Source organism: Metopolophium dirhodum, chromosome 1 (assembly GCF_019925205.1).
Source record: "Metopolophium dirhodum isolate CAU chromosome 1, ASM1992520v1, whole genome shotgun sequence".
NCBI lineage: Eukaryota > Metazoa > Arthropoda > Insecta > Hemiptera > Aphididae > Metopolophium > Metopolophium dirhodum.
In genome coordinates this window covers 50,564,301-50,577,276 of record NC_083560.1, presented here as the reverse complement: position 1 = coordinate 50,577,276, position 12,976 = coordinate 50,564,301, and the positions used below count along the sequence as shown (strand labels likewise).

Below are 12,976 nucleotides of genomic sequence, written 5' to 3'. Positions count from 1 at the left end.
ACAAATTTTACAACATACGTTACAAAAAGATTTTTATATTCCTTTAATATACTGTTTTTTGAGGTAAAAATTAATTGAATTACCAATTTTATATAATGTGTTAATATTTTAAAATTATATATTGTGTGTAGGCCAGCGGCAAAATGACCTAAACTAACCCACAAGCCGCCTAAAATTGACCCACCACCCATCAACAGTTTTTAATTATCACAAGTACCATTAGTTTTACTGTTTCTATTCAATATTATTATTTAGTAATTGTTTTTCACCCTTATATTGAGAGCAATCGTTTCTCAAAGACCACGTTAGTTTCACCACTGTATAGGTACTATATTATACTGTGTGAATATAAACAATTATTAACCGAGCCAGCAATTTAATGTATGTCTCAATCTTAAGCCTTTAAAGTCGAGAAGGAAAATTGTTAAAAAGACGTAAAACCCGTATATTTCATAAAGCGCAATCGTATTGCGTTTTTTCATGTAAAAAGATTTTTCCAAGGTATAATTTCAGATTGAATCAGATTTTCATTGTTTATATAATTATATCTATCAAAAAATATGGTGATCTCATCTGATTGTGAACTATTTACCTATTCCAAATTTAAGAAAATACTTAGATGATGATAATATCACGAATAGAGTTGTTATTGAAGAGAAACGTGGTTTTCGACCTGACCGGGCCACTGCAACCAGCAATTGAATTTTCAACGCTTTTAAAAAAAAACATTCACAGCCCACAGGTTGTCGGTTGACCTAATCTATAAGGATTTCGGGACTTCAAGATGGGTTAGGCTTTTAATAAGATTAACCGCAAAGTTCTTATAGTGTAGGTACTTGAATCCACCGGTTCTGATATGCCCCTCATTGCTTGGTTCAAATCAGTGGCTATTTTTCTGATTTTCCGTAGTGCCCTCTTATATTTGAATTCGGTAACTAATGATTGGGTAGGTACGGGTGATGCAAATGCAAAAGTTTATACAATATCGTATACTTTCTTACAAGTTACTTTACGTTTATTACATGTAAAAACTAAAAAGCTTTAAGATTGTCATTTTAGATTCTAAGTGGAGCAACGATTAGCAGCAATACATAGCAAATTAATATTTGTATTAACTTCAAAACGTATCTTAAAAATATATATCAGTGGGTTGAAGTGTATATTGTATGGTCAATATTGAATATTGAAAAATGGTGTATAACGTATAAGCCGAAGATATTTTTGCCCTTCTCCAGAGTATCTCAAATGGACATTTAAAAATCATGGCAATTTGTGAATTATTTTGTCGTTAAAAATATATAAGATTATCAATTTCAATGCTTTGCTATAAAGAGTAAAGTTATGTTAAAAGCTAAGGCTTGTCATTTTAATACAAAGTCCTTCTGAAAATAAAAGTGCAACATTTCAGATTCAGCTGAGCAGAGCGATGAATGTATTGATTTTACTTATAATTAAGTGTTCTTGACTTTTGATTTTTTGACTTTAATTTTTAGATGTCTGTGTACACGAAAAGTAGTCGAAAAAATGATTCGATTTTAAACTTTTTGGGTGGTTTCTGGTATAAAATTGTATCTAGTTGGTAATTTTAGAAGGTCAAAATAGAAAATTCACAGTTGTTTTCAAAAGCTTCAGGAAAAAACAAAAAAACTTAAGAAAAAATGGAGTTTATAAATTTTGTTTTTTTTAGTAACTTGATAATATAGTATGGTTATAGTTGATGTTCCTATGAAAAACCACCCTTAATGATTAAAATATATTACTATATTCAAATGTCACAAAAATCCACTCAGAATTTAAAATAAAACATAGTATAATTATATTGTAGCCTAATACTAAATACATTAGGTCAAAGGTCTCTAAATATTTTTACAGTAGGATATGCTTCGTCTTCACGGGCTAAAGTTTTTTTAGATAGGGTTAGGGTATTAATTATTTTCAGTAATTAATGTATTAAAATTATTTTCAAAACATCAATTAGCTGGCGCTGCACCATAAGTAATCAAAGTTAATAAATAATACGTAGTATACATTCGTTTTAGCAATTAGCATTTAATAGAATAATAATTCTTAAAACCACATAGAGAATAAAATTGTTTTAATATATAAAAATTGCACTGTTAAATACGAATAATTACTATGGTATTTAAATTATTTATGCATAATGCATATATATTTACGATTTTTTTTCTTACAAAATCGAGTGAACTTCGATATAACAAAAAATAAGTATAACAAGATGAATGAGTACTAAAAAAGTAAAATTGTTGTTAATAAATAAATATAATAATATAGGTAGGTAATTAAAGAATAAATAATTTATATACCAAACAATATGGTATACGAGTAGGTACATTATATAACATACGCCATTTCTATAATTCTACCTATAGGTACTATATATTAGTCCTAAAGAGATGGAAATCATTGGCATGGCTAAAATTAAGCTTAAAACTATAATAATTTAATTGTTTGATATAATAAAAATAAGGGGTTTTCTATATAAATGATCGACAGACACCAAAATAATAAAATATTTTTTTTTTGTTTTTTAAATTATCGAAGACGTGTGTGGAAGGCTTCATTTTGTCTTTGTTGATATTGCTGGACGCTGTTGGCTGGAATCATTTTCCATAACCGTAATTGTTTAATACTGAAAAATAATATTTGAAAATTTCAATATCACGTCATTTACATTTTGTATTAGAAACCTTAAATAATTGAGTCCAAATAAATCAACATACATAGGTATAGTAGGTTTTTATAACATATCCGTGTAATATATTAATATGTACGTATTTTATATATCTACTGTCTTGGCACAAGAAGGGCTAATACCAAATATAAACATTGTTGGGAAATTTAATATTAAAACTTGCCGATTTTTTTTTATAAAAATTCTTCAAAATGTAATCTAAATTTTGTCAAAGTGTGGCATTGGCGTTTCTTGCACCATATATAATAATATAATATATAATTCTTTGAACATTGCGATATATTGATGGTAGAATTATTGAAGTGGGATAAAAAGAGCAATTCATTTAATATACAATGGAATTTGACTAATAGCCTATATAGGTTTGAAGTTTTTGAATCCTAACAAGATTTTAATCTTCTCTGACAAACTTGCATCATATTATAATATAACATTATAATACACCAATACACATATATGTTGTGTATTATATTATGTAAATTATTCAAATATTAATACCTATGTAAATATATTATATGTTGTAATTACCCATTTATCCATATTATATAATGTTATTATATACGTACCGTCAAATTCTTTTTCTACTGTTACCAGTAGTTCATGCCACTGAGGTCCGGTAACACGAGGTACGTCTAAAGTGCCACCGTAGCATTCTGGTAGACAGGGTTGGTATAAGTGTTTGTGCAAAGACACCCTGTCGGTACCGTGGAAGACGATCTGTAACCATTTAATAATATTTTATTTTCATTTATTATAATATAAGTATAGGTACTCCGCGACGAGGTTTAGTTCGGGCGGCACCCAACAACACTCATCTTTAAGGTTATAATTATTCTCTCTCTCTCTCTCTCTCTCTCTCTCTCCTATTTCCCCCCAATAAAAAACAAAATGTGTAAGCTCACCCTCGACCGTAATTTTTCCCTCAGGAATGGTTTGAAGAAATTGAAGACGACGTTGAACAGAATCGGTTGGTTGACAATGTGGATTCCTTTGACTCGCGCGGGAACAGCGTCCTAAAAACGACATAAACACAACAATGTTATTTTCAACATGTACTTACACTATGTTTTTGGATAGATCGTTCACGCACGCACGCCCCAACACACTCGAATATAATTCCATAAGGGAGACGACATCGGACAATGTCATTATCATTATTGATTATTGTGGAAAAAATGTGTTAAAAGTAAAAACAAAAACCTGTGTTTAGGTACGCTTTTGATTTAATCCGTAGTACCAGATTTTTGACAAAATATTATTTTTTTATTATTATAATTATTTGCAATTTTCGATTTAGAAAGTACATTGGATCTTTTAGTTCCATTAAATTTGAATCGGTCCTAATATCGTATCTGAAGTTGTAAGTTTTTTTTATATTGTTTTTTAAAACTAATAATTGTATGGGACAGATATAAATATAACACTAAATAGTTTACAATAGAAATAATTTTGATAAAATTCTGATTTTTCTTATAGTAAAATAATAATTAATAAAATATTTTTTCTATAAGTAAGCTTATATAATATATACTATTTGCTGTGATCCGAATTTTAATATTATTAAGTATTAACTGTTCTTACTGATAATGAATTATGATATATCTAAATCATATTATTATAATTTATAATTTTTAACTACCTCCTTATAATATTATATATTTTTGTCGTTCTATATTTTAATATTTATATTTTAATATTTATATTTTCTCCTTACTAATCAACTTTAAAACACATATTTTAAACGCATATTTGAATGCGATTGAACAAGTCTAATATGTATAGTATGTGCGTTGGGAGATGTGCGTAACTTATATGTCATGATCCGTACTTGAAGCCAGTCGACAATCCTCTTGGCGAACGGTGGGCTAAACTGCCAAGTCTGTTGCAACGACAAACCGTCCATGTCAAAAACTACTTGGGCTCCGGCTACTTGGGTGGCTGGTTCCATTATGGCTGCTTCGAGGAATATCACAGCGCCCTTGTACACTTCGTCCAACGTGCACTTCTTGTGCTTCCATTTCTCTGGAAAACCGAACAAATAGGTAAAAGTCAATAAACAAAATTCAAATATCAGCTTGAACAGTTGTACGTAATAGTCATTTTTTTTTTTTTTGACACGTAAATCGCTTTGTTAAGAATATTATCCTACGATATATTTATACAAATTTAAAATAATAAAAACGGAGAACTCGATTTTGTGTTTAGTAGGCAGACTTTGAGTGAACCGTCATTTATTCGATCACAGTAAGGAGTGTGTAATGGATGTTATATTTTAATACAATGAAAAATCATTATAAACGACAAACGATTCTGAATGGAGATGGTGTGTCACTGCGTCAGTATTTTCGTTGAGAATATTTTATAAAAAAAAATGTGCCTATGTATGTATTTTTGATGTTTTTAAATAGCTAAAAGCAAATCTTAGGAGGAACCTTGTATAATATTTTCAAGATTATTGATAAGAAAAAAAATTTTAACTGACATTTATCGAAAAAATACTAAGATAATTCTAAAATTTAAAATATTCAGAAATTGCTAGAAAATAGCTCATAAAAATGTTTATAAAATTATGTTGTGTCTAGAATAATATAATATAAATATTTGGTGAAAATTAAAAGTCTACGGTTATAGTATTGAATTGAAACTAAAAACAAATTTGATTTCGTAAAAGTTGGTATTGCGTAAATATATTCCAGTCTTCTAGTTTTTTTCCGAAAATTTAGAAAAATACTGGGAATTGTTTACCCCGAAGTACCAACTAGATCCAAATTGCAGAACCCAAAGGTATCCTCAAAGTGTAAGCTTGATGAATTTGTTCTGCTTAAAACCATTTTTATTGACACAAAAAGCTCATCATCATTCTAAGATCTTTACAATCTTTACAAATTTATCGCCCTACGTCATATATTTTATCTCAACTATAGTCTCGTGGGATATACAAAAATGTAATTCAATTATAAGCTTCACTTTGGTACCTAGTTATAAATTATATAATAATAAATTACATTTAATGATTTATACATTAACTCAACAAGATGAATATTATCAACCGCAATAAGTAACTTACTTCCTAATTCGATAACTAAAATCCTGCGGCCGCCTTGGTCACGTTTAGGTAAGACATGGAGTATATCGTGATCGAAAATGTTTTTCTCAGTCTTGGGAGAGAGGCCATTGTATATATTTGAGTGCTTCACTTTGAATTGATAGTATTGTTTGATCTGTTGATGAAATTAAGTCGTAAATTATACTGTAATTGATAAAATATAATATAATCGAGTCCAATGACCGATGGTATATATTACCAGCTTGTATGCGCTTTCCGGATAGTATTTCGTTGGACGAAGAAAGCGAATAAGCCACGCTCTGTTGTCTATGGGCGCTTTTAGATCACTGTCCTCTAAAATATAAAAATAACAACAATATTTACAAATACATTTTTATAAGTGTAAAGGTTGAAAGACAATACACGAAATAATATAAAATATATAGCTAATAAGTTACTACATCGTATCTTATTTATTTTAAATTATTTTTCAATCTTTATGTTTTTGTATTTTTGTCAACTTTTAACTCTAAAATACATGTCCATTTGAGTTTCAATTGTATTTATTCATTTAAAATTTTACCGAAAATGAATGTTATTTTGTTTAAAGAACGTTTATATTTTAAACAAATATACGCTATAAATGTCTATACATAGTACATAGTAAAGTATCCTTTAGAATTTTGGAGAAATACGAGAACGTACCCCGTACACGGTAGTTTATGGTGGTAAGGAGATCAGTTGGTTCACAGAGTATTTTTTTTAAGCATTTTCAATCTATTAAGAATATATTCAAATTCTAATTTCTGGAATTTTAAAATGCGTTTGAAGACCATAATTACGAATATTTGAGATTTTTTGAATCACTTAAGGATGATCATGTGACAATACAAACTTCTGTTTTTCATATTATAGGAACCCCCTTTTTCACTTTCACAGATACTTTTTTTTGAAAATGTTGATGTGTCTAAAATTCGAAATCAAAATTCGAATGAATATGTTTATGATAATAGGTTAAGTAGAGATGAGAGCTTAGCTGCTGGTTTGAAAATGTTTTACTATTCATTAATGCATTTACTATTCATGATCTATCAAAATAAATAATTTTTAAAAATGATCCAAGTATAGAATATAAATACTATAAGTACATCTTATATTACATATAGGTAGTTTGAGTTTTTTTAAAATCTTTTGTAGGGATTATTATCCTTAGTACATACATTTTAATAACTAAAAAACCACTCACTAGAATTTTGATTGAAATATATATATATTATATTATACAATATATTCAAATTTTCAAAAAAATTATTAGCTAAATAATTTGCAGTAAAAAATGAGGGTTCTCATTTGAAAAACATAAGTTTGTATTTCCTGCACAGGAGTATAGGGCACTCCACCACTCCTTATGTAGTACAAAAAATATCAGGAATTTGAAAATAAGGTCTTATTCAGATGTATTTAAAAATTTTAAATATACTATTAAAAGGGGAAAAAGGGGTGACTGGTGAGCATGCTTAAAAATTACCCCGTATATGGATATACGGATACATCATACATCTTAACATTAATCTATTTTTCCCATTTATTTGTTCGAATATAAATAGGAAAAAATTCCATAAATTTACATAAATACGACGTATTGGGTACCTAATTTGGACCTTTTTTTCACTTTTGTAAGGGGAAGAGAGGGCATTGTCGTTCAATGTATCAGTTTTTCGTTGAGACATTTGTAATATTATCTACCTACCCATTCATTATAATTTCACCATTTTCTATTTTAATTTTTTTCATTAGCGGAACTGAGTTATTTAGCTATATTCTTGTTCTTCTACATAATTAATAGTATGTAAATCAATAACGAAGAATCAGAAACAAAGAATAGATATGAGAACGCAGACAATTGATATATCACGCATAGTCAAATCACCTATAGCTATAATATATTTAATATGTATGTACAATAACATTCAACACTGCTTATTTTTGTCCGTTGGAATAATGTAACCCATGCATATAGGAAATTGCTTATGTATATACAATAAAATACAAATATAGGTCAGTGTAAGAACAAAAAAACATAATATAAAAAACGAAAAACATTAGATACCAATGGCAATGACATATAGAAAATCGCCTATTATTATCCCGTGTTGTTTTCATCATTTCATCGCTGCGGGCGGTTCATCGAACAAAATATTATATCTGTACGAATTTTATTGCTACACTAATTTTAACTTGTGCAGCGGACTTTAAACGAATTAATACGCGCAATAAGTATTAGGTGCGCAATAAGTATTAGGTGCGCAACAAGTGTGTTAATTTTAAACGGTAAACAGTATATTATAATATATAGGTAGGTAGTATTAGGTCTGTATTCCTACTTAATTCGGGTAAAAATATTTATTACGTGTCTCAATGCCAAGTAACTATTATTAATTATTAGAGTAAAGTGACTAAAATGTTTTCGTGTTAAATTAGATGACGTATCGGATGTATATTCTAAGGCTTAATGATGGCCGATGGCCAATGAGTATGTGATTATAATATTATGCGTGACATAATATAATATACCACGTGTGATGACTGCGAGAAAATGGTTAAAATTTAAATTCTAGATTTTAATGAGCTATGACATTGTTCATTTTTTTTTTATTCTCATTTGTGTTTATTACATACCTACATATACCTACCGTATTATATTATACATTTATTTTGAATGATATCATATTATAATACTATACGTGTCGTAGATAAACTGTTTAATTGTTCTTACAACCACGGTAATCTGTGCGTCTCTCTAAAAACATATTTGTGGTCCGTTTACAATAGCCGCACGTCTTGAATGCAATCGAGTGACGATTATTATAATATAAGTATAGGTAGTACTAGGTACCTAGTTGTTTTGAAAGAAAAATTAAACCACAATAATAATTATAATCATCGTTAACAAAACCAGTCGTGCGGCTATAGTTTTAATTTACATTTTCATATCTCATTTCAAACCTATAAAATAGCGTTTTAGAGAACGTGTAAAATGTGCGTACTTTTGAGTAATTCTTTCAGTTCAGCGATCGATTTTTCTTGCTGCTCGGGAGTTTCTCTGAGTTCTTTGACAGCCACTTCCAACAACTCTGGTGACAAGTCGTCGTCCAGTTCTAAGCGGAGCTTGAATTCCCCAATTTGTATGCACGGCAATTTATCCAAATCCGATAAAAATGCCTCGCATCCTGTGAACAATAATAATAAAAAATATTACAACACAATCGTTACGGATAAGAAACGTACTCAGCTGGTACACGCCGAGTCTATATAACCTATTATAATGCAATCTATGTGTCAAAAATCTAAATGATAAATTCTAAAACTATGCCTATACAATATGTATTTAACAAATAATAATCATTGATTTCACGACGCCTAATCAAGTCAAATATTGACAATAGGTACCTACCTATTATTTTAATGGTAAATACATCTATACCTGATATATTATTTAACACTTGATGAGTGTACTTATATAGTACTATGTATTGGTATTATAATATATATTAACTATTGTGTATGCAAAATTATATAACTAATATAATATGACATTGTCCATTAGCCATTATGCCATTTAGCACTCCCATTGTATTAGTTGAATGTAAATAAAACTGGGATTTCAGAATAAAAAAATATAAAATAAATAATATGTATATTATGTTAGGTAAATATTAGGTAACAATGACATTGGTGACCGCGTGCTTATGGTACTTTCATGTTTCGGTCAAGCACATATCCTATCAGAATGTCCTGCTCGAATATAATTTATAATATAGCATATCTCACATCCAGGACCCTTCAATTTAATTATATTTCCTTGAAATAAAAAAATTGAATTAATTAAATTTTAAAAATTTATTCAATTAACCATTCAATCTAATAAAATAATATCAAAAAAATGATTTTATGTATAAAAAAAAGAAGTAATATCAAGCGTTCTATATTATAATAATTATTAAAATATTAAACCAGATGAAATAGCATAACAAGGTACATTGTACAATAATATTTGAGTAAATACAGCGAGTCAGGCAGCCAGTAGCCACTGATACCAGTGATGATTGGTGCCAAATTTGGGTACTAAATAAAAAAAATATAAAAAAAGTTATTAAGTACCTTTACGGTATTACTTATTATTTTTATATGTATAGGAAGCGATTTAGGAATATGATTTATATAGAGTATAGTAATACTGTTACTGCTCACTGTTAGCCTCCCGACAGACATTTTTTGTTTTAAAATATTATTATAATAGTATTATCATTACGAAATGTTGTCTGGAGCTATATATGAGCTATAATGCTAATATGCTATATTATAATATAATATTATACTACGGAACTACGGAAGTGCCTAATGTCTATAGGTATATAAGCCTGTATTAGGTACATCGTACATATAATATTTTATAATATTTTATACTTTCGGCCACTTTTTCGAATGCTCTCTCTGGGTGTGTAAATATTAATAAATTATCCATCAGTTCATTTTAATTTAATAATATGACGTAGAATTAATATAAAGAAACATAACTTTAATATTTAACATCAAACGAATAATTTATGACCACTATATTATACATGTACCTTGTTAATTTTTATTTATTTATATAAGTGTGAGATTAAAGTCAATAGGCAGTAAATTAAAAATCCATTACGCATTATATCGGTCAATTGATTCGTTCAAATGCCAATTATATTAATGTTTTAATCAGCGCTTTATCGACTATAATTGCGATGGTATTTATGTTTTAACCATAGATAATAAAATAATGGATAGGCCATTCCTATATTAATGTACGAGGAGTTTGCGTGCCAGAATGTGGATGAAAAACAGACTGCTTTTATATGACGCTTCTCGCTCTAACAAGGGATTTTATCATTTTTTTATTATAAGACCCCTTGTAACGTTCATGCACGTGTGATAAGATGTCATGGGCTACCCATTATTTTATTATCTATCGTTTTAACATTCAGCATAATATTGATACATTATAACTACGACCTGTCGACCTACCAGATATGGTAATTACTAATTAGTAGATAGCTAAGAAATATCTATAGATCCAGTGGTCGGTGGTGGCCTTTCGAATGTGTATTTTTACGGTACGGTGTATAAGGCAACCGCTGAATTGGATCCATCCCAAATTTAGTTAAAATACAATTTTTTTTTGCGTTAATTAATCCACTATATAGATTGTTAATCCGATATCGCGGGGCTCACGAGTTATTTACCCGCTGCGACAAATGTCAAGCACGACACTTCTGCTGCTATTTAACTCCATTTAATTTAACAAATATAGCTATTTTTATAATATAATATTTTTATTTATTTGAACTTATAGTTTGGACTTTACAGTTGCAGTGATCAATGTGCGACGGAACTACGCGAATGAAAATACATGTGATAATGTATGGTTCACAGATGTTCACTTATCCCGACGAGATCGCACACCTCTGATATTATAATATTATACATAGTCACAAGTCATTATATTAATAAACTTTTAGTTCGCGTGCAGACGACCATTACAAAACAAATAATCACCGACGCGAATAAAACCGGTGTACTTATACATTATACGACGAGTCGAGATAGGTACCAAAATGCGGTTTCATGCAAACGTGGTAAAGGGTATAATAATAGTTTGCCCATGTAGTTGTGGTATATAGGTACATATATTATGTGCGTACTCAGTACATAATATAGCTAATAATATAATAACCGGTCTGACTAGCCAATGGAATGATATGTATATACCGACTATCGTATGGTATTATATTATGCTATTATTATATGGTCAAAATATCGACGGAAACTATATAATATACAGGATGATTCAATAAGCATGCTGTTCACTCCCAATTTTTTTCTTTAATAATGAATTCATTCAATTCCTGATTTTTGCAGTTTTTGGATGTACACTTAAAGAGTTAAAGACCTTATTTCCTAACCTTCAGATTTTTTGTACTAGGTAGGTACTTATAAAGAAGTGTCCCGTGGTGGTAATATTCTTTTTTGCTGTAAATTATTCAGTGAATAATTATTATATTTGGATCATTCTTAAAAATTAATTATGTTGATGGATTAATATTATATATACCTCTATATCCCCCAAATCCATGGACCTTTTATCTATAATATAATACACTAAGTTAAATAATACTTAAAAACTATACTCGTTGGCATTTTGTTTTTGACGAGTCAACATTTTCTGTTAAATAATGTACAGTACCTACCTACTTACCTAGTGAAAGAGGGTTATTATTTTAAAAAAAAACAGAAGTTTGCATCTCCACAGAACATCACTTAAATTGTACAAAAAAAATCTCATGAATTTGAAAATTTAGTGTTTACAAGTACCTATACAGGTATTTGAAAATTCCAATAATCAGATTTTGAATAACTATAGTAAAGCATTATTTATAAAAAATAAGGGGGTGAGCATGGTCGGCGAATCATCCTGTATATATATATATATATATATATATATATGCACATAATATTATAATATAGTCGGGTGTGTTTCCGCTATATATAGTATGACTGTCCACGAATCCTCAGAGAAGCAAACTTCATTCGTTCCATGTATAGGTTAGGTACCAACACGGTCGAAGTGGCTTATAAGAGTAAAACAAACGCGTGCGGAAGCACCGCATACAATATCCACGTACAGATTTAACTAGATAAGTCTCGTTTTCAATAAGTAGGTACTTGGTACGTTGGTAGCGTCGGTTGTATTAAATACATAAGTTGTGTATAGGTATAGTAGGAACACATTATACGTATAATGCTATTCCGTTATCCGTGATTATATTATATAGGCTTCATAAAAAAATAAAATTCAAGTAATAATAGTGATGTGATTTGCGAACGATATACGGTGGAAATCCTCATCACCACCTAGACCAAAGCAGGCTCGATGTACAATATTATTGTTGTTGACTATAACTAACTATACTAACAAGTGACAACGTAATATAATATTATCATTACCTATATTATTAGCAACTATTACTAATTAGTTCATACTTCATAATATCGTTAGTGTATTGTACTATGATTATACATTCATACCGATTACCAATATGTCATACCTATATTAGAACGAGTATTCGAGTGTGGTTTATTTCTTCATCTTTATGCATTAAAACATGATCCGTATTAGAGCA

At 29.2% G+C, this 12,976-nt stretch overlaps 1 protein-coding gene across 2 annotated transcripts in view; it reads right to left on the bottom strand.

Annotated features, from left to right (window-relative positions):
- Positions 1–1,743: 1,743 nt before the first annotated feature.
- The window catches only part of LOC132935766 (alpha-tocopherol transfer protein-like), a 47,218-nt gene continuing 35,985 nt past the window's right edge, over positions 1,744–12,976 (bottom strand). For both annotated transcript variants that reach the window (XM_061002379.1, XM_061002380.1), the window contains exons 2-8: positions 8,807–8,989; positions 6,019–6,113; positions 5,781–5,934; positions 4,542–4,735; positions 3,616–3,726; positions 3,280–3,430; positions 1,744–2,650 (exon numbers count right to left, since the gene is read on the bottom strand). In XM_061002379.1, coding sequence (XP_060858362.1) covers positions 2,622–2,650; positions 3,280–3,430; positions 3,616–3,726; positions 4,542–4,735; positions 5,781–5,934; positions 6,019–6,113; positions 8,807–8,989 — 917 coding nt within the window. In that variant the 3' untranslated portion in view covers positions 1,744–2,621. The remainder of the gene's footprint in view (positions 2,651–3,279; positions 3,431–3,615; positions 3,727–4,541; positions 4,736–5,780; positions 5,935–6,018; positions 6,114–8,806; positions 8,990–12,976) is intronic.